General features: G+C 48.3%; 1 protein-coding gene across 1 annotated transcript in view; it reads left to right on the top strand.

Annotated features, from left to right (window-relative positions):
* LOC138453728 (two pore calcium channel protein 1-like) overlaps window positions 1-25,572 on the top strand; it is a 1,160,417-nt gene that overhangs the window by 873,056 nt on the left and 261,789 nt on the right. Inside the window, exon 14 of the mRNA XM_069606850.1 lies at window positions 22,847-22,916. Coding sequence (XP_069462951.1) covers window positions 22,847-22,916 — 70 coding nt within the window. The remainder of the gene's footprint in view (window positions 1-22,846; window positions 22,917-25,572) is intronic.

The following is a 25,572-nucleotide window of genomic DNA, read 5'->3' as shown; positions in this document are numbered from 1 at the left end:
GCCTTTTTCCAGGACGGGGGATACTCCCTTGACTTTAAGCAGGCATTAAAGACCGCTGTTAAAAGCGGTGCTCACAAAGCAATAGGGTCCTGAAACAGGTCTGAAGGGATCATATCCGGCCCCGGAGCTCGGTTGTGTGCTTGGAGCTTTATGGCCTTTACCGTCTCCTCCACCTCAAATTTCAAGCAGGCGTCTGCGTGATCTAAAACAGCCTGTGCACACTCTGACCCAAATAAATTCCCAAAATGGGATAACCAAGCCCCTTCTTCCATGTGAGTGCCACTTCCTTCATTGGAGCCACATCCCTCTGGGCCACTTTTTACATAAGCCCAAAAGGCCTTCTGATCCCCCCCTTCGAGCGACATCCAAAAAACCTTCCCAGGCTGCCCTTTCCAACTCATTTTTCCTCCTCTTTAGTTCCAGTTTATAGGTCTTCCTAACTTGGGCAATCATAGATCTACTGCTGGACGGATCCTTTAGAGTTAGTAGCAGAGTTTTTTTTGCCCCTTTGCAAGCTTCGTCAATCCAGCCTCTATTTGTTTCCTTACCCTTTAGCCTAGTTACTGTCGAAAATTTAGTTGTGAAGGCAGCCGTCAGTTCCACAAATTTCGCTACAGTTACCCCCGGGGGTGAACAATCATCCAGAATATCCATCACAAGGGATATATTGTCGGTGATGGCTTTATAGTGTAAATCCCCCCTTTGAATTTTCCCCCAATTAATTCTTCTGGTGCCGATAGATATGCCCATAGGAGGGGTAGGGGCTATTACCTGCGAGACCCCCTCCCCCATCAATCCCTTCAGCTTCAGACAGATTGGTAGGTGGTCACTGTGTGGGTCAGCCAACACTTCAAAGCTTACAGCTGATTCCCAAAGGTTTGTAGAGATACAAAAATAATCGATTGTAGAACTTCCAAGGTGGTTATTAAAAGTCACTTCACCCGGTATATCTGGAGCCAATCGGCCATTCACTATACGAAAACCCCACTCCAGCAGCCATAAACTTAGCTGTAAACCCTTAGGGCAGACTCTCCCATCTCGCATGCATCTGGGCGGGATGTTCTCTATCTGATCCTCCAAAGGATCAAGAATATCCAAGTCAATCCCCCCTCCCATTTTGATGTTGAAATCACCCCCCCAGATATAAAAAATACTTTTGTTCCTGCCCCTGGACAGTAGATCTTCCATAAACTTTTTGACTTTAGTTAGCCTGTCCAGGTCAGAGATATGGGGGCTGTTATAAAAGTTGATGATACATAAGACAGCTCCCTTACGAGTAGTTAGAAATATCGCCTGTAGGAAATCCAGCCCTGTCTGTAACCGCTCAATCGTACATTCAAGAGAAGTCTTTATTAGTATACATAGACCACCGTAATGTCTGCCTCTCGGTTTTTTATTGGCTGGGATATCAAAGGAGACAAAACCATCAAGGTGCGGGGTTTCCATTGCCCATGTTTCCTGGAGTAGGACTACTGAGTTGGCTTGCAGAAGCTCCATCACCGGGACCAACTTCAATTTTCTTAATGAGCCTGCTATATTCCAAGACAGCATGCGCAGGTGTGGCCTTTCATCTGCGCAAGCCTCCTGGGATACAGACAAGGATTGCACCATTACAGTTCCCACTACATCCTCCAATTGTCAGTCTATATCCTCGCAGGACGTTAGGATCTCAAATCGGTTATCCAGGGGCAGGGGAGCTGAGACATTCCTACCCGGGACAATACACTGACCCTTATTCGCCCGGACAGTGCTCCAACTGCCCGCCGAGTTATTGGTGGGGGGCTGCCCACCCAGGGTATTATCGATCCCTACAGACCCTCCTCGCCTCAAGCTTCTAGTGGGTTGATTATGCACCAGTTGCCCCCCTTCGCGTGCATAAAAATAATCCAAAGGGAGCAATTTGCTAAACAATTGATTACCATTGGACTTAAGGCCTCGGGCCAAGTTAGTGTTCAGAAGATATTCCATAATCTGTGGGTCTGATAGGGTGATTACCACACAATCCCCGCTCAAATTCTTTGGCCTGTTCCCCACCCAACCCACTCGCCTAGCCATGCGAATGAGTTTGGGATCTATCTTGGGCCCCATCAGATTGATGTTGATCCAGTGGGATGCTTTATTGATCAGTGAGAGAGTTGATTCAAAGTTTCCAGATGGGAGCCCAGGCAATCCTGTGATAATCCCCACAAAAGGGGTCACTTCCGGGGGGAGATTTAGAATGGTTACGCTCCCCTGCCCCAACCCAAGGCCTTGTGACTTTGGCCTGTCATCATGTTTGCCCTTCGCTCTGTCCAGCTCAGACTCCCTTGCCCCCCTCTGGGCCTCGGTGGCTACTTCCGCATCCCCTATAACAATAACATCAGGTGCCCTTCCCTGTAAATCTAAACCCCTTCCACCATTAGAGGTAATAACATCGGATGGTGGAGTTAATATTGTACATTGGCAGGTCCTAGCCACTTTTCCCAGCTCCTCCACAGCATTAACCAAAGTGCCCATCTTAAGCGAGACTGCTCTGATTGAGTCATCCATTATGGCCAAGGTGTTTAATACCCCCTCTTTGAGTCCCTTCAGAGAGTTCAGCAATAATTGTAGAGGTTTAAGTTTTTCATCCAGTAGGGCCTCTAACCATCCTTTATCTCCTTCACTAGCTATAGAGCTGTCCAGAGACCCAGGGTCCAAAATCTCAAGCTCTTTACCAATGAATCTAGGGGCCTCCTCCCTCAAACACTGGGGTTGCAACGTCAGCGGGGGTATCCCTGCACCATCTGCCACTACTTTAGTTATGGCCCCAGTCAGCCTGGGTCTTGCACTAGGGGCTGCGTCTCCCTCTCCCAACCCCTCTGGACCTACAAAACCACTGCCATTACACTGTGGACTAACCACTCTGGGGGCACACTCCACTGCATTCATGCAATTCACAATTTTGCTGGCCATAACATCCATATAAGAGTCCAGCGATCTTTGGGAAGGGTTAACAACTCTGTTCGCTGTAGATTTAACAGATTTCGGAGGTTTGTTCAATTTAGTTGTAGCTGCATTTTTTGTTTTTTTTGCCCCATTCCCTATACCCCCCCCTCGCCTGCTTTGCGCTTCCCCATATAAGCGGATTATAGATACCACTAAATCCGCACAAGCTTTAGGGGGAGGGGGGGGGAATGAAACAACCACTCACCCTCACAGACACAGACTCTAAGTGGGGAGGTTAGACGCCAAATGTAGGAGGATGGGAGAGAGAAAAAAAAAAAAAAAAATCTCGCAACCCCCACGCAATCTCCTGCCAAACAGAATGGTGGAGATAGAGTACAATAGAGTACAAATAAAATACAAGTAGAAGACAGAAAAAAAGTAAAAAGGAAAAAATATATAAAAAGTTAATAGCCACCTGTTAAAAATGCCCTCCTAATATGGCAACAACAACAACCGCGGCAACAGAAAAATAGCCGACAAATAGATTGACGAATAGACTAACATGACAAAAACACTTTAAATATTCAAAATAAGGTTTTATAACCCAGTGTCCAATGTTCTTTGTCCTATAAGCCTTTTACTACCATAGTCAAGCAAAAGTGCAAAGTGCGACGTGATAAAATGTCTATAGTCTTAGAGTTCATTAGCCCAATAAATCCATTGGCTACAAAGGAGGCACATCCAAGCGTGCACTCCCTCCCTCTAAAAACCGAAGGAACCAAGGCCGTTACGGTGCCACTGATCTGGAAGGGCGGGGGAACGCCCGACAGCTTAAGGAGCTGCCGTAGTCCGTCTCTTCCCCCCCCGCCCTCCTACCGCGCAAAAGGGGACAGCTTAAACCCACAGGTGAACTCGAGTGCCGGACGTACCTGGCTCCAATAATGCCGGCAGGTGGAAACCGTCGTAGATGGCTTTCTTGTGACTCCACACACTTTGAAGCACCCGCGGCCACCAAATGGACACGGGGGTTATAGAGTTGTAATGCAGCTCGTCGCCTTACACTCCTACGCTCTTGCCGTGAAGGACGTGAAGGACTCAGCTGGGACATTTATGTGTATGTATATTATTTTTCAAGTACTCTGACTGCTTGTAGGCCGCCTGAGAGTACTTCTTGATGAAATGATGTCTGTCATGTGGCGTGCTACAGATCTACAAATTGATACATTAAAATGTACAAATGTCACATTACTTGAGCTATTCTGAGAAAAAAGTGAGAGGCGATCAGATCTAACATGAATTAAGTGAACTCTGGGCCATACGCTTTAAAGGAAAGGTGGTCTGAACGTTTTTGATGTCATTAAGCTCTCTAGTTGACCGGTAGCTACCTAAGTACGAATAGTGCATTGGTAATGTGATTACATCCTTTCAAAGTGATGTATGACTCTAGCCAAATAGTTTTGTGACATTCAAAGTTTGCCCCAGATTTTGTCCAGGAGACCATTTGAATATTCTTGCAGAGAGAGCGGGAGACATAGATAGACCGAGAGAGAGCATGAGGAGGTTGTGGGCCGACGGGGGGAAACATTGCGAGGATAATTGCAATCCTGTGATGCAGCAATACCAGTGGAAGGAGCCAGCGTAGACTGTGAAGGTGGTAGAGAACACTGTTCCTCACATTACATATGGATTGAATGATGGGCTGTCTTTTTATGACCTTTAGGTCCTCATCGGGAGTTGGGTGGTATCCCAGCGGAAATTCAGCCAAGTGGAATTAACGTTACCGCCGGGACCTGCGGCGCAATTAGTGCCACATAACAACCTGGCGTGAACACGTGGGCCATTTCGGTGGTAACAAGGCACCACGCCAAACTCCTGGCGCAAATGGCGCTACCACTGGGCTCCGGCGGCGCTAATAGCACCAGCGACAATAGTGTCATCATAGGAACAGGAAGAATGATGGCAGCCATCTATAAAAACTGAATCCATCCTGAATCGCCCACTTCCTGCAGCCATCTGACCCTAAAAGTAACTGCCAACATGTCTCAGGAGCGGACCTGAGGCAAGGTGCCAGAAAACCGGCTCCGAAAGCTAAAATTTAGTGAGGGAGAGCTTGTAGTTCTCACAGATGAGGTTGTAAGACACTGTGAGGAGCTGTATGGGAGCAGGCAGCTAAAAAAACCTCAGGCCATCGCAAAACTGCCATCTGGCTGACAATAAGCCAGAAGGTAACTGCGGTAGGCAGTGTCCCCCTTGACATAGGTGACTGTCGCTAAAGGTGGAACGACCTAAGGGTCAAGGTGCTGGGACACCTCTCACAACACTGGCAGTAGGCCATGGCAACAGGAGGCTGAACCAACAAACTCCCAGTCCTCACACCATGGGAGGAGAAGTGCAGCAGTATCCTTGGCATGGAGGGCATTGAGGGAGTTGGCGGAGCGGAGACGGGTGCCAGCAGCCAGGAGGAGAATCAACCCCCCCTAATTTACACAGCGAATGACCATCCCAAAATGTTAGCCCAAAATGTTAGCCTCCGCATACAATTCTACAATAGACGGGGATACATGCTAGCAGGCCTAGCAGCTGTCCCAGGCAATCAAGGTGAACTGCTGGGGTGCCACATCAGCCCCCTGCCGCAGCAGCCTGGTGGGAGGGAACCAAGTGCACCCCTGAACGGTTGTGGAGTGTGAAGATGTGGCAAGCGAACAAACTAAGCGCAATGCACCCCACTCCTCTGCTGGCGCTTTCCGTGCCAGCAGGTATATGGCGTGTGAGTATTGAAGACACTGTGCAGTTGTCACACCAACATGTTGCGGGCCCAGTCGGCTAGCTCCATTCTGGCATGGCAGATGAGCCCCATGTCAGTGTATGACTCCCTACACCTACATGGGTGCAGAAATGCAAACACAAAACAAGACCAAGCACCGCTGCTGGCTGCACAGCAGTGTCCCATTGAGCCATGTTTTGTGCCATAGACGAAGCCACTAAACCCACTCCCACAAGGCCTGCGTCCCCGGGCGAGGGGCTGTGGGGGCATGTACACATATGTCCCATGTGCAGCAAAAACAAAGGCTGAGCCTGTATGCCATCACATGTCATTGAGAGCATGACACAATATACGTGACACCCCTAGGCCCCCATGTACGCATGTAATACCCAGTCAGCTGCCCCTGCATGGACACCCCACCTTGACCGCACATGGGTCAAAGGCCACCTGCCCATGGGTCACAGATACATATCTGCAACCATTCCCACAATGCTGTGGGCACAGGCAATGGCCCCTGAAAAACCATGCACATCTGGCCACATGGGTGGGGTGTCACTCTGTGCGATAGCATGTGTGACTTGCATGCCAACCCACGTGAACGCACCATATCTGACAGCATGTCATTTGTCCCCTACAGGCACTCGGGTAGCTCAGGATGAGGCTGAGGAGGAAGATGGGAAGACCCATCAGCGACTGTTGCCTCCAGGCCATCAACGTCAACTACCACCCCTGAGAGCCAGACACATGTCACTCCGAGTCCAAGCATGGGACACCTGGCCCCAGAAAGAACAAGCCGGCTGCTGGCAGCGCAGGCCCTGCGTCAACCCCTCGTGCCAACGGGAGCACCTCCCCACCAGTTGCACCCACACAGCCAGCCGCAGTAACTTTTCCCGAGAACACACCTGCTGACATGAGTGCCGATGGCACCCACGAGGAAACCAGCCAACAAGCACAGGGTGATCCAGGACCAGATAGCCCTGACAGCATTCCTCGCCGCTAGCGTGCCCAGACACTCGAGCCTGATGTGGACACCACCTCATATGGCTCTCCGTGCTACAGCCCTGACTCTCTGCGGAGCCCCCAACCCATTCCCCACCCACTCCATCCTCCAGAGTGTGGGCAACATGGAGAGGTGGCAACTTGAGATGGAGGCCATTGTCAACACTCACTCCCTACACCTCTAGGCCATTTGTGACTGTATGCAGGGAGCCACAGGCAGGATTGTCAGATCAATGGAGCGCAACCGGGCCCAGGAGGCTGCTATTACTGCCGCACTGATGGTCTATGGCCAGCGTGTTCCGAGCTGACCGAGGGAATATTTGCATTTGCGGAGTCCATTGTTTATAGGGGTGGGGTTGGAGGGATAGTAAGTGTACTTTAAAACATTAAACACAGTTAAACTTCATCAATGCAAGGACATTCGTCATTGTGTCATTGTTGTGTTTATTTATTAATGTGAGTGGGAAACTGTGGTGCATGGTATGTGCCATGTGAATGTCTTAGAAAAAAGTGTCCATCAGTCCCTGGCAAGCCAGTTGGCCATCCCTGACGTCTTCTCTGGCAATGCGTTCAGACGCCTCTGCCACAAGCACTACATCCTCATTTTCTGGGGTGGCATGTCACCATCAGGGGGTAGAGGGACATTCCTCTGGAGGCAGATATTGTGCAGCATGGCACACACAAGCACGATTTTACCCACTTCTTCAGGTGTATACATTAGGGCACCTCCTGTGTGGTCCAGGCAGCAGAAACATGCCGTCAGGAGGCCAGAGGTACGCTCTATACAGACATCGGTCCTGCTGTGAGCATGATTGTGGGCCAACTCCTACGGTATCTATGAATCCTGCACAGGTATCATGAGTCTGACTTATACATTGAGTTGTCATGGCATGCATTGTGCAGTTTTGCCCATGTCCCCCCTTGTGGTCGGATGCATAGCAGCGACTGTGTGCTGACACTTTTATTCACCCACTATCCACGTCTGTTGTCCTCTGTGCCTCTCCATGTATCCAGGCAGTGTACTGTTCCGTAGGACAATGGTGCCATGGGTGGTGCCAGGGTAGTGGGCACAACAGTGGGTGATGTATAGGTTGGGCAGGTCACCTGCACATTCAATGAGTGGTAGTGCTTCCTGTTGCAGTACACTGCTTTGTGGGCCTTGGGTGCCACCAACACCACATGGGTACAGTTCAAGACTGCAATGACATTTGGCATTTCTGCAATGGCATAGAACTGTGCCTTCATGGCGTGCACCTGTGCTGGGGTGGTGGGCAGTGAGATGTGGCATGAGACATGCTGCAGGAGGGCATCCAGAACCTGGACTAACACTGCACTAAATGTTGGCTGTGCAATGCCGTGCAGCATGGCCAAGGAGTGCTGGAAGGTGACAGTTACTTGGAATTGTAGGACAGACATTAGCATTAGCAAAGGAGGCACAGCTGACCTGATGTTGATCTTACTCTGTCACCCTGGATTGTGGTGAGCAGCTCACTTATGGTCTCCGTGTTCAGGTGGTACAAGGTGATAAACTGACAATCAGTAACGGACTGACCCTGGGTGCACGCCTTGCTTGCACTCTTCTCCTCCTCTGTGCACCCTGTGCCTTGCGCTGGTTGTGCTGCCTGTGTACTTGCAGGAGCAGCATCAGCAGCTGCATGTCCCATATCGTAATGTGTACTGGCAGCATGCTGTTGGGAACTCTGTTTGGGGAAGGTGTGTGCCTTCTGTAGCCCTCTTGAGTTGATTGGGTTCACCTTTGGCTTCCTTTCTGCCACCTGTATGCATTTACTGCCACCTGGAGGCTGGAGGTAATTGCGCCGTGTTTACTGCAGTATTAGTGACGTATTTTGGTGGTGATACCGCAACGTTGTCGTGGTATTTGCGCCGGCTCATGATCATTCTTTTTGACATGCCTACAGTGTGACTGTGTTGGGTTGAGAAAGAATCGAAACTTTCTTTAAGATGGCTGCCTTGCCTAGCCATAAAATGTACTTGCTTCTAAGCAGTGGCAGGAAAACATGATTTTGCTTTAGGAAATAGACAGTATTATTCCTCTGCTTTTCTGTGAAAATTTACTGCGCTTAACTATCTGTTTTTATGCAGCCTAAGATTCTGTTAGGTTGTTATTTTCATTGGAGTCCACCGAGGGAAGTTTGTTTTGGTTGTAAGGTTACAATTTATTTGATGGAAACAATAAAGGTGGAAATACATGTCATTGCTATATAGTAGATATTTTATGAAAATTCCTCGTTCTAATTTCAATATTGTTTTTCTTTTTGTCTGTGTGATGGTGTTATGGCTATCATACCTTTATTTAATCATGATCTCTGACCCATTGCCAAGGAGAAATCTGCATTGGAGGGTACTGACCATAAACGAGCTGGCATCCAGGGATATCGATTGTAGGTCGGCAGGTGCAGAAACTGCTCATACCAACTCCCTTGCAAACGCTTGCACTATCTCTGCTGCACGTGTTTCAACAAACATATAGATAGTGTCAAACCAAAAGTAAAGAGGGCTGTTTGGAACCCTGTTTTATTTTTGCGGTAGTTCCCACCCCTCGCCTAACAACAAACCCTTCAAAAGTCTCCTATTGGGAGGTGGCGCTGGAGAGCCTGATCTGACATGGCGGGCTCTCTATGAGCACTGTGTTTCGGCTATCTGTGCAGATAGAGCCCCAAGGCTGCCTGCCGTGCTCCGAAGACACCTGTGGGGGTCTGAAACTACGCTGACCTGGAAGGTGTGTAATCCAGAGGCCTGGTGACACCGGTTCACCCGGTGACGGCTCCTATCTGGACTGGTGTGCAGGGTAATGCAGGACCCGGCCCGTTGGCCAGCTGTGGTGGCCATGAGCTATGTGAGTGGGCGGCCGAGTGGCAGGGAGGAGACGAACAGCATCAGTGTGTGGCCCACGGGAGGCATGCACATCATAGACCCGAAAGGGGGGTGGGCCCTCTGCCAGGTTGGATGATGAGAGTTAGAGGCAGGGCCCAGGGCGGAGGCAGTCTGTAGCCCACCAATGGCTCCTATATTATAGGAGGTGGAGTGTGCCTGTCACTCAGTCTCTACTATGGGTGTGCAGCCGGTGGCCATCAGTGGAGTGCCACGTGAGGCCGTCGCATGGTGCAGGTGCATGGAACATCAGCTAGGCCATGAGCACAATGTTTCTTGGTGGCGGCGACTGGAACTTTAACAGCCTGCGTACATACTATTAGAACCCAACACATGCATGGACCAGGGGCTGCTAACCATGGTGGAGGCTGAGGATATATATGGGTGCATGGACTAGGATTGCCCTTGCTGCTGTGGTTGGGCCATTGGTGCTCTGTAGCCCGGGAAGGTCCACGATTTCTTTGGAGTGGTGGTGGGCTCCGGAGCGGCCAGTGACTGGCTGCAGGCAAGAATGGAGGGCCAGGACTTGGAATACTGGAGGCCTCGCATGCCAGGCAGTGGTCTGGGCTGCAACTGGGGGGGATGCCCCCGCAGGTGAGGAGCTGGGGGTCTAGAGGGGGGCCTATAGCTGTGGCCTCTGACATCAAGGAGCCAGGACCAGTTGTGTGGTGAATCGTCCTGAGCCTGCATCATGTTTTTCTGTTTTTGGACACTTTCCATTGAAGCCTGAGGGCCAGGATTCCCTTCCTTTGGCTCGACGGTGGGGGCTGGTGCCCACTGGACGCCGCCATGGTGAAGACAGACAAGCTGCAGAAGAAACTCACCCTTGAGGGAGACTCCTCTTCTACGGTTTCCACTCACAGTCCCAGGCGGGGGAGATGGAGGCCGTGTCATTGTCCGCCAGAGCGGCGGCACTAGAACCTGTGTTGGATATCAGGAAGATACTTCTGGACCTCAAGGCAGGCTTTGGTAGTTTGGATTCAAAGCTGCAACATCGGCTGGACAAGCATGAGGATCGCCTGGACGGGTTGAAGCACAGATTGTCCTGGCTAGAGGATGGTGCTGTGGCACTCACAGCTAGGGTGTCAGCTGTGGAGGTGCAGCTTAAAGCAGTGTCTGCCAAAAATGAGGACCTGGAGGGCCAGGCCCGCAGAAATAACATTCGGCTGGTTGGGATTCAGGAGCGGCAGGGGCTGGCCAGGAGGGAGGAGTTTGTTCAATCTCTATTCAAAACTGTGTTTGGCAAAATTGAACTATAGCATATCTACTGAACTACTAGGATCGTGACATTTTCCTTCGACTGGCCAGGTAGAAGAGGGAGCTCCAATATGATGGCGACAAATTCCATGTTTTGCCAGACTTCTTGGCGGCGGTGCAGCCATCATGGAGGTCCTTTGTGGGAGTCAAATGTCGGCTTCGGGACCATAACATTCAGTAATCTATGCTGTTCCCTGCAAAGCTACGGATCCAGCACAAGGGGAAAACTCAATTTGTTATGCCGCCAGAGTCGGCGAGTGCCTTTCTGAATGGGATTGGCAAGATACGCCGGTCGAATCACCCAGGCCCCAGAATGATACTAGAAACCAGGGCCATGAAGGCCAGGAGGACCCTTGAGGGCACCCTGATTGGTGTGATAGGATGGGGGGCAGTTTGGTTAGCGGAGTGATGATCACAGGAGATGGGGGCATGATATCTGGTGGCTAGGGCTGCTTGGGTTTCTTTTTTTGTTTTTGCCTATCCTGTGGTGGGTGGCCTGGAGACGTTGTTAGGGGAGTGTTGCAAGAGCAATAGCCACAGGTCTTCTGGTTGAAGTCCCAGATAGAATCTCAGGGACTACAACCAAAAGGCTAGCTAGCCCGAGTCCTGACAGTCCCAACATTAGTGTAGCCTCGGATCTTTTCCCAACCTAGCAACACCCCTGGGTGGGCCGACGCATGTCAGGCTGGGCACTGGTACCCAGTGAGCAGCACTGTTCAAGGTTGGTTTGTGGGGTGGGGGTGGGTGCTACTCAGGCGCGTTGGGGTTTGTGATGAATCAGTAATGCCCCCCCCCCAAAAACCTCGACCTGGGACCTTCCTCATGTGGCATGGGGAAAGCAGACACTTCCTGATCCTGGGGGTGGTGTTCTATGGGAGGATCACATGGGGGAAGGGGAAGGCCAGAAAGATAGGGAGGTTCCCCTATTTAACTTTCCACAAAGTTAAAGTCTTTTAATGGCTTATTGCCACGTAAAAAGAGTTAGAAAAGTTAACTTTGTTGCCAGGGACTTCAAGTCCCATATTTGCCCCAGTACTGGGACAAGGAAGAGGGATACAGAGGGACACTGCTGTGAGAGTGATCTCTTTATTGGTGTAAATGACCTACACCTGAAGGGGACTAGTAGGCCTAAAAAGCCCCTTCAGGTGCAGGTATTAGAAGGAAGAAGGAGAGAGAGAAGCAGAACTGTGGGAGAGGAAGAAACAACGCAAGTCACAGCTGAGAGGGAAGCCTGAGTCGAAAGAAGACGCCAGAACCACAGAATCTGGAGAAGCCATGGAAGGTCCTGAGAGAGTCTTTGCCTGTGGCTCTTCCTATTGCAGAGGTCATGCAGCCGGAAGCGTGAGGACGATATGCTTGCCTGATCATTTTTTGTTGTGCAGAGTTTGCGCATTGGGAAGCAGTAGCAGCAAGGGACGAGTTCCCTCTTGTGAGGATTGTGAGAAACCCGAAGGCGTCTCACCCGCTAATCCCTGGGGATCTGGCATCCAGGTGGCCAGGACACAGCCATCGCTTTTGGGTCCAGTTCCTGGGGGTGGACCACTGCAGGAGGATCACCTGGATGAGGTGTTCAGGGAGTGGAAGTTGAACACCGGACGGCATCCCCTTTCCTGTAACACCTTCATCCCATCCTACGAGGTAGGATACGTAGGGACTCAACCCCCACCTCTTTTCTGACACAAACACTTTCTCACAGACACCTCACTGTGAGGGAAAAGAGACTAACATCCGAGCCGTACACCTGACATGTCCCGCTACAATGGTCAGGCAGGGTTGGGCAATTCCTGATCACTACACACACCTGACTTCCATCACACTTCCCCACATGGATAATATGTGGAGCACGAAAGCACACTCTGAGCAAGGCAAAACACACGAGGAAGCAGCAGTTCCAAGATGGCAGTTTAATACGAGGAGAAAGACGGCAAGACCAGAGAGGATTGCAAGGAGGGAAGTGCTGTTGACCTTTTTGGAGAAAAAACACTACTTTCACAAGCTTTCGAGAATAAGAAACATAAGACCTGGAATTAAAGCTGAAGAAACGTGCCTTGTGTGTCAGAGGTGCCCGGGGCTCTCCCGTGTTGATAGTCAAGGCGGGGAGGAATGATTTCCGCTGTGGTACTGTCCTTGGCTCCTACAACAATGCAGCACCAGTAAAGTCAGCACAGCCGGTGAGTCGGGGAGACTGATAGCAGACTGGTCTGTGTAAGAACCAAGGTTGCAAGCAACAACTTTGTATGGAGAAATCTGAAGAGAACAGTGTGTGAAGCGTATGTGATGAGCGACGTAAATATAACTGAATATATCCAAGGAGTGACTGAACTTTTGAAGCCAAGATAGATATCATATACAGAGTGGTCCGGCACCATGTGGGTGCTCATTTGAAGGTCTCTGTTAGTTATCCAACTGAGAGGTGGCAATTGTGAATTGTGAAATCGAAGTGATCCTGCAACGGGGTCAAGCTAAATCCTGTGCACATTCGAAAGTCTTCGATAGCTAATACGAACTGAAATTGGTCCGAGCCCGTCTGAGGGAGACTAATTGTGTAAGAGGAAGGATCTGAGCCTGGCTGAGGGGAATCCGGAGTGAACTGTGAGTCACCCGAGAAAAAATATTCTCTGAACATTGGAGAAGGGGATCTGAGCTCGAAAGAGGGTGATCCAAAGTAACGATTGTGGCATAAAAAGGGATCTGAGCCCGGCTGAGGGGGGATCCAGGGTGAAGTGAATCACCTGACTTGAGTATTTGTAGGAGGAAAATAACTGAATTTGTTTTGGTACATCAGGCCCTCTGAATCAAGAGCCTTTGATAACTTAAAAGACTTGGGCACAGAAGGCCCTGATGCTGGTAAATGGAACTGTGTCCTCGTGCCGAAGAAGCCCGAGAGTGTGCTATGCTCGAATGAACCGCCTTGTCACATGCTAAAAACAAGGGAGAGGGTGGCCAACGGCCTGAACACCCCGACATATCTTTTTCATGAACACTACCCCACACTATTTGTATTTAGAGGAAAGGATTGGCAATAGTTTTTTATTAGTATAGGCCCTTTTATTCTCACTAGACTCCACTAGGACTGCCTTATTATTATTTGATGGTCGTAGCTTGCTCCCATCTGTAGATTTAGGATTAGATAGACGTTTATCACACCCTTGTTAAAGTTCAATAAACACCCTTGAACTGTGGTCACTTCTGTCTGTCTTACTATTGATAGCATGCCTTGCTTACAGGATCAAGGTGGCTCTGTTCTACCTGACCCTCTCTGGAGCAGAGAAGGCTCTAATTGCCAGTAGCATAAGCAGAGGAGGCTGTCCACCTTCGTACGAGAAGCCACAAGCCCTGGAGACCTGTGAACACCGAGCGGAGCGTACAAAAGCCACTTACCCGCTGAGGTCACAGCTATTAGGTGACTGCGAAGCGTTCCAATGCTGCCTGCGTTTTCCCAGCAGGCCGCTTCACTCGTGAGTGAGTGAAAGCGACAATAGAAATTATTTTGAATAGCGAGCTATACGAAACCAATAAAAGTCTTGCCTGTTAAAAGCAAGTGATTGTATAAATAAGTGCATGATTGTGGCAAGCCGAAAAACCCCACGGAAAAGCTGTAATTGTTCCAAAAGCTTAAAAGCAATACCCAAGCCAAGTTGATAACATACCAGCAAAACCAATCTAACAAACAGTACTCAAGGCAAGAGGGGAATATTGAGAGGCTTAATGGCTATAGGGCTTTGCATATGTGCTACAAAATACAAATCTGCAAGTGATACCCTACATTGCCAAAGCCAAGGTAGAAGAGAAGAGAGAGTGGGCCTCATTACGACCCTGCCGGTCCGGAAACACCGGTGGCGGTAAATCCGCCACCACTGTTGTTTCCAGATCGGCTGATTCCTGCTGAGTTCTGCAGGCGGGAGGTGTCAATCCCGCTAGGTCAGACCTGGCGGGAGTAACGTCCCCCGCCTGCAGGCGGAAATGGAAACACCGGCTCAGTCATAGACGGAACCAGTGTTTCCATTGTCCCCATCCCCATGGAGTCCTACCGGACTCCATGGGAATGGGGATTTACGGAATTCCGCCTCTGGAATTACCGGGGTTGTAATGCCCCAGTGATTCCAGCAATCACGGAGGCGGAATGGTATTTCGGGTCCGGCGGCAGCCTGCCGGTTTTTCCGGCATGGCTACTGCCCGACTCGTAATGAGGCCCATTATCTTGTGATCAGAATTTGGTTGTTGGTACAGAGGGGGAAGAAAGGTGGCAAACAGGCTGCCCTTCTGGAGTAGATTATCCAGTGGTAGAGGAACATTGCTGCCAATAAGTCATGAAGAGCACTAATGTGGTTTCTTGTTTCCCCACAATATGTTTGGAGTTCGATGCTGAAGAAGTATAAGTAAGTTGACATTACATTAAGTTGGAAGTTACCACTCAAGCATTTTTCTGTTCTTGTTGTTGAAGAAGTAGATGGGCAGGCGAGTAAACCCGTAGGGCAAGAAGCATTGCCCATAAGAGCTTGGCAGAGGCACAATCCAGGTTGATGCAAGTGCTGAACTGTGGTTCTAACATAAACAACTGGTATTGATTTGTGCCTTGTGAAAACTTGTTGAAGAAAAGTTATAATTCTATCCTAAAGTAAAGTTTGAAGTAAACCATCCTGACAAGATATTTGTTGTTACTGTAAAGGAGAATCTTATCCTTGCTCCAGGAGTAGTTGGAATCGTTTATTTTTTAATCCAAAGGTTGTGACATTATCCTGACAAAGACATCTGTTGTTGCATATGGGGAGAAAACAAATGTGAGGCAGTTCTTATTCCAGGAGGAGTGGGCACTTCTAATTTCTGGAGATATTATTGGAGCTGTGCAACGTTATACAAACCCTGTGTTAAAACAGATTTCCTTGTTTTCTTTGAACTTTGGAGAAAACCCTTGTTCAGATCTGGGGAAGGGAAATTCACCCAGGTTATTATTATAATTATAATTGTTCTTTTATAACACGCTTAATATCAGAGATTGGTTTCTAAGTGCGGGATGGGGATGCAAACCTGCGTTGCGCTGTGTTGTCTTGCTTCCAAGACAAACACGTTGCCCATGAGCTATCCCCCCCTGGGGTTATGAGAAGAGACATTGAATATATTGTGATACAAATCATATGTCATATTATTGAATTGAACTGCCATCTATTTCCTTATTGCTTTATTTGTTGTAAAAGTGTGAGGGTCAGATATCTGTTTGTAAGAGTGTTTCCTTTAGTTTACTTTAGGCAGGGAAATCCTGGTCAGGGTAGGGATAATGCGGCATTTATCCAACCTTTTTATTTAATAAAATGGGTAAAGTTGAAAACTCTTTCCAACTTTTTTGATTTCAGGTTTCCGGTGTGGGTGGGGCTACAGGGGAGCGGTTCGGGGGGAATGGGGGTGGTTGTGTTGTTGTCGGAGCCCGAGTAATTATGTGGTGGTCCACTAGCCTACAATGGTGAGCAAGCGGCACTGTCTAGATGGGTGGGTGAAGTATGGTTCATGGCTAGTTCTGGTTAGTTGGGATGGCCTTTTAGGGTAGCCACCTGGAATAGCAGAGGATGGAACCGGCCCTTTAAGGTCAGGAGGGTGGTTCAGTATTTCCACAGGCACGGGTGGAGGTGGCCTTTATTCAGAAAACTCATCCAACCCCCACCACTGAAACCCACTGTGGCTCGCACTCTGGGTGCCGTAGGTATTTCTCTTCAGATTCCTCTTTTGGAAGGGGGCGGGGCTGTTTTGATAACTAGGGGCACTAAGTTCCAGCTGGTCTCGCTGGCAAGGCATCTCTAAGGGAGGGCCCTATTGGTTTGTGGCTTCCTAGAGTTGGTCAATTCCTGTGGCCCGAATGTGGACAGTGCTAACTCCTTTGATTGGGTGATGGTCCAGTTGGCAAGATGTCGGGACGCCACCATTGTTTGGGGCGGGGACCTGAACTTGATGGGCCCGAGGTGCGACAGATCTGGGGTTGACTAGGGTTTCCCATCTTAGGCGAGTAAACAGGTGCAAGAGATATGTGTGGCCTATAAACTGGTGGACGCCTGGAGGTGGCAGCACAGGAACGTGCGTGACTATACCTTCCACTCCTGGGTTCACAGGTCCAGTTCTAGACTACTTGCTGGTGTCCCGCGTTTGGGGCTTGCGTAGGGTGATTACCAGATCCTTCTCCTGACCTTGTAGGACAACTCACCAGTGATTCTGGAGGGCCTTCTGGGAAAGGGAGGCAAGGGGGCCTAGTCATAGCACTTTAAACCTACTGTGTTGCACAAAGCGGTATTTCGCAGGGAGCTTCAAGATTAAATTGTGGCTTATTTTACACATAATGAGGAGGTTTAAGTGCTATTTTAGGGGGGTCTACATGGCAAAAGAAAATGGAATTCTCTGGCAGATCAGGGGGGATTTAGAGGGTGCCAAGGTGCGCTTTAAGCATCTGGAGGGCAAATATGCATCCTCAGAGGGCCCCATGGTTTTGTCCGAGCTATGGCGGAAACTGGATGGGTTCATGGCGAACGCGGACTGGGGCCACTCGATTTGGAAGTATGGTGAGGGACAGAAGCCTGGGGCCCTGCTGGCCCGGTTGCTGGCGGCAAATAGAATTTCTCCACCTGTGTAATGTATCAGGGACGCCGGGGGAACCCTCTGTGCACTGAGGCCGACATTGCAGCAGAGTTTCGCGCCTCTATGGTTCAGGTATTCACAGGATGGAGGGGACATGCAGTGTTATCTCGAGGGTGTGGAGCTGTACTAGGTGGGCACCCCGCTCCGTGAGGTGCTCAATCGTGATCTTACACTGGAGTAGGTCTTCGCAGTAATTAGGGAGCTGCCTGGATCCAAGTCCCCTGGCCCTGACGGCCTCTTGGGGTAGGTCTACAAGGCATATGCCCACATCCTGGCCCCAGTTCTGTTGCGGGTATACAGAGTCTCTCACATTGGGGACACTTCCTCCCTCGCTGTGGGAGGCGAATATTGTCCTCTTACACAAGAGGTGGAACCTGGCCAAGGAGTGCGCCTCCTACCGGCCGATATCATTAATTAACATAGACAACAAGATTGTCACTAAAGTGTTGGTAAACCGACTTCTCAGTCTGATGCCAGGCTTTGTGTTGGCGGATCAAGCCGGTTTTGTGCCTGGTAGGAACACGACATATGGCCTATGCTATTTTTCAGAGTCCTGGCAGTACTGGAACCGGATACACTGGTGGCTGTGGTTTTTTGGGATGCCGAAAAGGCATTCAACTCCGTCGAGTGGCCTTACCTATTTGCGGTCCTCCGGACGCTCAGGCTTGGTGCTCACTTTGTTTCCTTGGTGTCCCTCCTTTATGTGAACCCAATGACGAGGATTGCGGTGGGACATCAGCGGTCCGATAGCTTGGACATGGGCGGGGGACGTGGCAGGGTTGCCCGCTGTCTCTCTGCTCATTTTTCCTCTGGCAGTGCAGCCACATTCAGTGAGGGCTGTAGTTGGGGCTGCATAGGGTGATCATCTCTTTATACGCGGACGATGTTGCCCTTTTCCTTGGCAATCCGATGCACAAGGTGATTAGGTTTGGCCCTGTTCCTGCACAAGGTGATTAGGTTTGGGGAGTTCTCTGGCCTGAGGATTAATCATGGCAAATCGGTGGTCTTTCCCCTGACGGATGTGATAAGGGCGTTTGATGATGAGTTTGGCCTTAAGTGGGAGACTACTGGGGTCCGTTACCAGGGGTTGGAGGTGTTGCGCGACCGTCAGGAGTTGTTTCAGGATAACTATGGTAGGATGGTTGGGTCTCTCCAAGACATGGTGGCTAGGTGTCATGCACTCTCTCTTTAACGCTGCTGGGTCGGCTCTCGATCGTGAAAAGGATTATTCTCCCCAAGCTTCTCTACCTCTTGTTAACGTCCCACTGTTCCTTGCCACTGTTTTGTTTCTTCGGTTGCGGGGGATGGTTCTCGATCTAATTTGGGCAAGGAGGCCCGCAAGGGTGGTGTATGCCACGCTGACGGATCCCTATAAAAAGAGGGGCCTGGTTCTGACAGACATGGAGCATTACTACTGGGCGGATCAGGCACACTTTTTGGCTCATTTGTTTTCTACTCAGTTCATGTGGCCTCATGTGCAGGTGGAAAGGGCGCTGGCTGCCCCCAATTTGTTGCGCTCAGTGGTCCTTGGGGTATCGGGGGTGCCTCTGAGGTCCCTGGATGTAGTGAGGGTCCCCTGTGCGATCTGGAGGAAGGTGGCAAGCAATTTGGGCATTGATAATCTGTACTCATCCCTCCTCCCTGCTCGAATTGTAGCGGTTATGCCCATTACGGGGAGAAGACACACTTGAAACAGTGGACAAACTCACTTGAAACAGTGGACAAACTGGGTATCACTAACCGTTGGGGACTTTTTTGTTGGGGATGAGTTTCTTTCACTACAGCAGGGGAAGGATGCGGGTGGGGAGTTGGGCCCTGCATTGGATAATTTCCTATATTATCAGCCCGTAATGTCTTTAAGGTCATATTTAACTTGTTTCCCTGACAACCGCCATTGCTACATAGGGCATTGCTACATAGGGTCATTCTATCGTAGTGGGAATGTCACCTTGTCTCACGGCTAGATAGAAGCCTTATGAAGGATGTTCCATGGGATGGGACGTGCCAGGACCGTGCTGGGAGAGGGACCTGGAAAGGGTCCTTCTGGAAGACAATGACTGGCAGTGTGTGTTGCGTCAAACCCAAAAAGTGTCCTTAAATTGCAAATTTAAGTGGATTCATTTTAATTTCTTGAACCAGGTCTATCTCACCCTGGCCAGGCTCCACAGACATTTTCCCTCTACTCCGGACTTGTGCGCCATGTGTGGGGTTATGTTCCTGCATTTGGCATGGGAGTACGAGCAGATTCAAGTATTGGGTGGACGTCCTGTCCAAGGATTCCCTGATTATTGGGAGCGGCTAGACCCCGACCCCATGTTGGCGCTCCTGGAGTGCACAAGAACCCTGTTGCAAGGGGGTAGACGCTTAACTGGCCTGCTCATGGTGGTGGCGCGCAGTAGAGTGGCTATGTCCTGGCGGGATGGCCACCCGCCGAAAGCAAAAATATGTATTGAGGATGTTGCATATAGCCATGATATGGAGACAGCATTTATACAAACCTTGCCATTGCCCGCCCACCAGAGGTGTGGGTGCCATATGTACAGTATTTGATTACGGCAGCTGTGTGATCTGGCTGTATGGAACTGTGGCCAATCTTTTTTGTAATGTACATTGACATTTATGTTGTGTCATGCTGTTGGTGGGTCACTGTTTGGCTTGTACTCCAAGTTTGTGGTCGTTGTTTACAAAATGAAAAATAAAGTGTTACAAAAAAAGTCTCCTTGGCTGTTAAGGGGCTGCAGAGCTGGACATTGGGCAGGAACCACGCATTGGTGCTGGAGGGGGTTGGCTATGTCATGCACCTGGGGAAAGATGTGTACCACAGGGTAAAAGAAGCATGGATCCAGGCGGTGGTGCACAGCTAGATGATGGAGCTGCAGACTTTGAAGTTTCTAGGAGCGTGCTGGCTGCGTATGTGCGAACAGTAGGTATTTGAGAGCTATGGCATTTAAGGCTAATCTTTACATATGATGGCAGTAATCTGACATATGTGGCTGCACAATACATAGGGTGATTTTTACCATGCATGTGACATATTAACTGCATTTGATGTCATCATTGCCCCTTTGAGGCTGCATTTGGCATATGAAGCAAGCAACTGCACTTGTGATGTTACACACTACATATGGTGCTTAATCACGTGCATTTGAGACTTTACATGCATTGGATGGTGTTACTAAGGCATTTGTGGCTGCACATTTCATATCACGGCAGCTTCACTTGTGAGGTTAAACATTGAATATGGTGCCTTTTGCTATGTATGTGGGGCATTAACTGCATTAGATGGCATTACTGGGACCTTTGAAGCTGTGCTTGCCATATGATGACAGAAATTGGATAATTGAGGCTGCACATTACATAGTGTTTACACCATGGGCATAATGCATTAACTGCATTCAATAGTATTATTGGGGCATTTGAGGAGGCACTTGCCATGTGGTGGCAGCAGTTACACATTTGAGGATGGACAATGCATATGTTGACTCATACCATGTATGAGGTGTTCACTGACATTGGATGGCCTTACTGGGGCATTGAAGGAAGCACTTGGCATATTATGGAAGCAACTGCATACGTAAGACTGTGTTATGACTGGCTATACCTGGCTTGCAAGTCTGTAACGGTCATAAGATAGCAGTATTTGTTTATGGGAGGCAACATTGACATATTAGGGCTGCACCCAGGAATGTGGAGCCTTATTTAGCATATCAATTATTTATTTCTATAGTACACACCACAAACTGAATTGTCTCTTGGCGATAGCAAAATGTTGAAGGGGGGAAGTACGCATGTGACTGGGAGAAGGAAGAGAAGGGCTAAGGAATTGAGTATGCAGTCAAATGGGAGCAAGGGTTTTCATTACAGCCCTGAATTGCAGGATGAAGACGGTGGCTCTGAGATGAGGTGGAAGAGAGTTCCCGAGGCAAGGGTAAAAAATAGATAAATGCATAGACGCATTGGGACAAGGGGCTGGATAGCAGGTTGGAGTCCCCTGGGAACAGAGATCTTATTAGCTGGTAGCAGTGGAATTTATTTTGCAGGTATTGAGGGCAAAAGTCCATGAATCCCTTTGAAGGTGAGACACTTCATTTTGAATTTGATACAGGATGCAACCAGGAACCAGCAGAGACTTAAGGTGTGTAAAGGACTGATTGATGCCCTTGTATCCAATTGGATCGCTCAATTTTGTTCCTTTTTGTGAGCAAAGAATTTAATAGTATGATAGAGGCCTTTAAATGGAGCATTACAGTAATCCGGACATAGGTTAAAGCACCAGTTAACCTGTATTGGTTCTCATGGGGAATGTAGATGAGTCCGTTGTGTGGTAGTTTTATATGAAAGAAGGAATGTTTGACTACTGTGCTGAATTGGCAGTTAGCACTCAAATTGGCATCATAAGAAAACCAAGTTTTTGTACAGAGGATTTGATAGAGGGTGATTGACCGAAGAGAATGGGCTATGGGCATCCATTGTACATTTTCTTAAGAAGAATTTCAGTCTTGGATCCATTGAGCTTTAGGAAATGCCACTTATCCAGGAGCAATGTCTAGAAGTCCTTTGATGGCAGAGAGTAGGTCCGTGACTAAGGATAGGCACGTGTGTGTCATCTGCATTGGGATTTAAGAGTAGGTGATATCTGGTGATGTCTATTGGAGATTGTGCCTAGATGCAGAAGAGTAAAGGTGAGAGGTGAACCCTGGGAGTAAACGACTGGTAGATGTGCAATTGCTGCATCTGATGCTTTACTTCCTCTTTGTAATGAATGAGCTGAACCATTTAACAGCCTTATTTGATACCCCTTTGGTTGAATGAAGTCTCTGCAGCAAAATGGGACGGTTGAAAGTGTCAAGGATGACAGAGAGATGGAGCAGGATTAGCATTGTCAAGTTGCCAATCAGATTGCAGCCATGAGAAGCTGTAACAGGCATTAGATGGCAGTAACTGCCCATGAGAGAGGCCTGTGTTGGTTTTACAGTCTGTATTCAGTGATAACATGGCCCCACCCATTGCATATCAAAGGAACACTCTTTTTAAAATATAGTTGGTAACTGAAATAGTATTTTGTCAGCTTTAGTATTATTGTTAAGCTTACAGTTTATTTTACATATATGCATTGCTTCATGAGCTGTCATCAGTAGTCAAAGATCATGTGATGTTAACTCCTGAGATTTCGTCAAAGTGCACTTCTTGTGATGTCATCTGATGTGTGATGTAACTTCCGATAACCATTGGCATTTTAGTTAATTACAATCCCTGATGAAATTCACTCAGTGTAGCACTGACAAATAAAAACCTCTCCAATAACTATTATCCATTTGCAATTATGTCCTACTAATAGCACAAGTTAATAATTAAAGCTACTTCATTTGTAAGTATTTTCATTATGTTTTTTGGACTCTTTTGTTTCAGGTTTCGAGTGATTATGAATACTTTAATAAATATTGTGCCCACTATGGTGACATTTGGTGGACTTATTTTGGTAAGTTAAAAGTTAAATTCAAGGATTCTCATGAATCTATATTTCTAACGATAAACTTTAATGTTGCAGCTGTTTGAAGCATAACATTACCCAGTTCACATTGACCAGGAAGAAGGAAGAACAAGCGAAAATAGTAGGCGAGGAAAGACTTTACAGCATTTATTGTTTTCATATCAATAATATTTTTGGCATTCACAGCATTGACAATGGCCCAAAACAATCCTTTTTTTTGTATGTAGAAAGAACCTTTAAACACAATTCTGCTTTCGCGGGAAAAAAAGCTGTACATCATGAATTCACTGGCAGTACTATTTAGCAGAACAGTTGTAGTTAGAAAGGAAAGTCTCTCTAAGGAAAGTAAAATGTTCCAACAAAAGGTTCACCAAGTTCTCAGTAAGTCCAGAGCCCAGGTGCATCACGGCAAATTCACACTGACTCATGCGGTTTACATTCCCACGTTGTAAGGGGTTCCAGCACCCTATTTCCTAGAGTTGGCTATGTCTCTTCTCTTTGTTATGTTAGCAGCATTTGTAGTGCGCACGTTGACCAAAAGGCATCTTGGCGTGAGGATCCAACTAACAAGGCAGAACAACCCTAGCTAAAATAACAAGGTTTTAAGATTATGGCGAAATAGAAGATGATTACTGGTCTGTCTCAAACGGACCGGGAGGATGTTCCATAGTTTGCTAGCAGCAACACAGAAGGGCCGGCTACAAACTCTGCTCAAACAGAAGTTAGGGGCCATAACCAGATGGTCATCGCTGGACCAAGGGACCTCCCAGGAACATATGGCACAAACTTGTCCTGAAGAAAAATGGCCCCAACCTCGTACTAAGCCGATGGACCAGACAGAGTGATTTAAAGATTATCCTTTTTTCCACCGGAAGACAGTGAAGTGATCGGAGAATTAGACTGATATGAGAGCCGACTATTCACAAGCGAGGACACAACAACTGGATGAAGATGTGTGGGCAGAAAAGGCAGAACTCTGCAAAGTATCTTCAATAAGAAACGACCAGATTTGCAAACTGTGCTGATATGTGATAACATAGAAAGGGATGAGGATATGTAAACCCCTAGATTTTTTACAACCATCACTGGAACAGGCGAATCACCCAACAATGAAGGCCAGAAAGAAGACAACAGGAAACAGGGACCCCCCACCAACAGGACCTCATGCATAATCCCCATTGAGTTTAAGCCAGTTGCGGCCCATCCACTCCTTCATGGCCCCCAGGCAACCACAAAAACAAGACAACTCAGATCGGTGGGGATCTAAGGGTACCAAAATCTGAGTGTAGTCTGTGTAAGAGTAGCACCTGAAGCTGTGGGAGCAGATGAGGCCAACAAGATGCCAGATGTAGATTTTGAATAATATTGGGGACAGAGCAGATCCTTGAGGAACACCATAAGAAAGGGAAAGAGCAAATGACAAAAAAGGGGGCAAAGAAAGTGACTGGCTCCTGCCCATCTGGAATGAGGTAAACCATGCCAGGACGGTACCAGAGAGACCTGCAGAGGCCAGGCGGGATAGGAGAATGATATGGCCCACAGTGTCAAAAGCTGCTGATAGATCTAACAATAACAGGGCCCCAACACCACCTCTGTCAACCTTCCTGGCTAGATCATCCACAACTGAAATCAAGACTATCTTGGTACCCCGTCCTGGCTGAAAACCTGACTGGAAGGGGTCAAGCAAAGAAAAAGACTCAATAAAAGCGGACAGACGAGGGGAGGCCAAAACGTCCAAGAGTTTCATAGAAAGGGAGTAAAAAAAGTAAGACAGAAATTGGACAAATCAGTTTCATCCAGTGAGGTTTTTTTAGCAGGGGGATCAGAGTGGCTTGCTTGAGCACATCAGGAATACAGCCCAACTGAAATGAAAAATTAACAGCTTGTGAAAGCAGAGAGATCAAATCTGGCACAATATTTTTTATAAAAGAAAGTGGATCAGAGGGAGACGCTGATTTAAGCTGACAGATGGCAAACAGAACAGTATCAGTAGAAAAGACCGGAAAGGTAGACCCATGGGCAACAGCACATTCTGATCTAAACGTTTCCGCTGTCGGACCCTCAATCCTAGTTTGAAAGAATTTACCCATAGCATCACAGCGTGATTGCGAAGAAGCTACAGTGGGTAAAAATCAAGAAGTGGGGGAAAAAGATTTCACAATAGCAAAAAGCTCTTTAGAGCAATCGTGACCCTATGCATCAAACTATTTTGTTTAGCTAGACGGATGGCTGAGTGATAAGTTTTGGAAAGAGTGGTAAAAATTGACTTTTCAATTGAGCCATAGGACATGCGCCATTTACGTTCCGCTTGACGCAGCTCTAATCTAGCCAACCTAAATTCATCGGAAAACCATAGCTGGGAAGGACATTTACGCATGTGAATCAGTTTAAGTGGAGCACGATCATTTGCAGGGACCAGAAGTGCATGAGATAGAGAATTAAAATCCACAGGAGTGTCAACAGAGCAGTTAGATTTGAGACCGCCAATTCCTCTGTAGCCTGACAATGGGGTGCAAATTATCCAAACTGGGACCGCCCGATAAGGTAAAGGGAACAAGATAATGATCAGATCAAATAACTTTTTTAACGGGTAGAACCAAAACACTGGCGCCTGACGAGAATATCAAATCTAAAATGACCCCAA

The sequence above is a fragment of the Ambystoma mexicanum genome, chromosome 4p, assembly GCF_040938575.1.
Source record: "Ambystoma mexicanum isolate Mex_15411 chromosome 4p, UKY_AmexF1_1, whole genome shotgun sequence".
Classification (NCBI taxonomy): Eukaryota; Metazoa; Chordata; class Amphibia; order Caudata; family Ambystomatidae; genus Ambystoma; species Ambystoma mexicanum.
The sequence above is the reverse complement of the archived record's forward strand: the minus strand, read 5'-3'. Positions and strand labels throughout refer to the sequence as shown.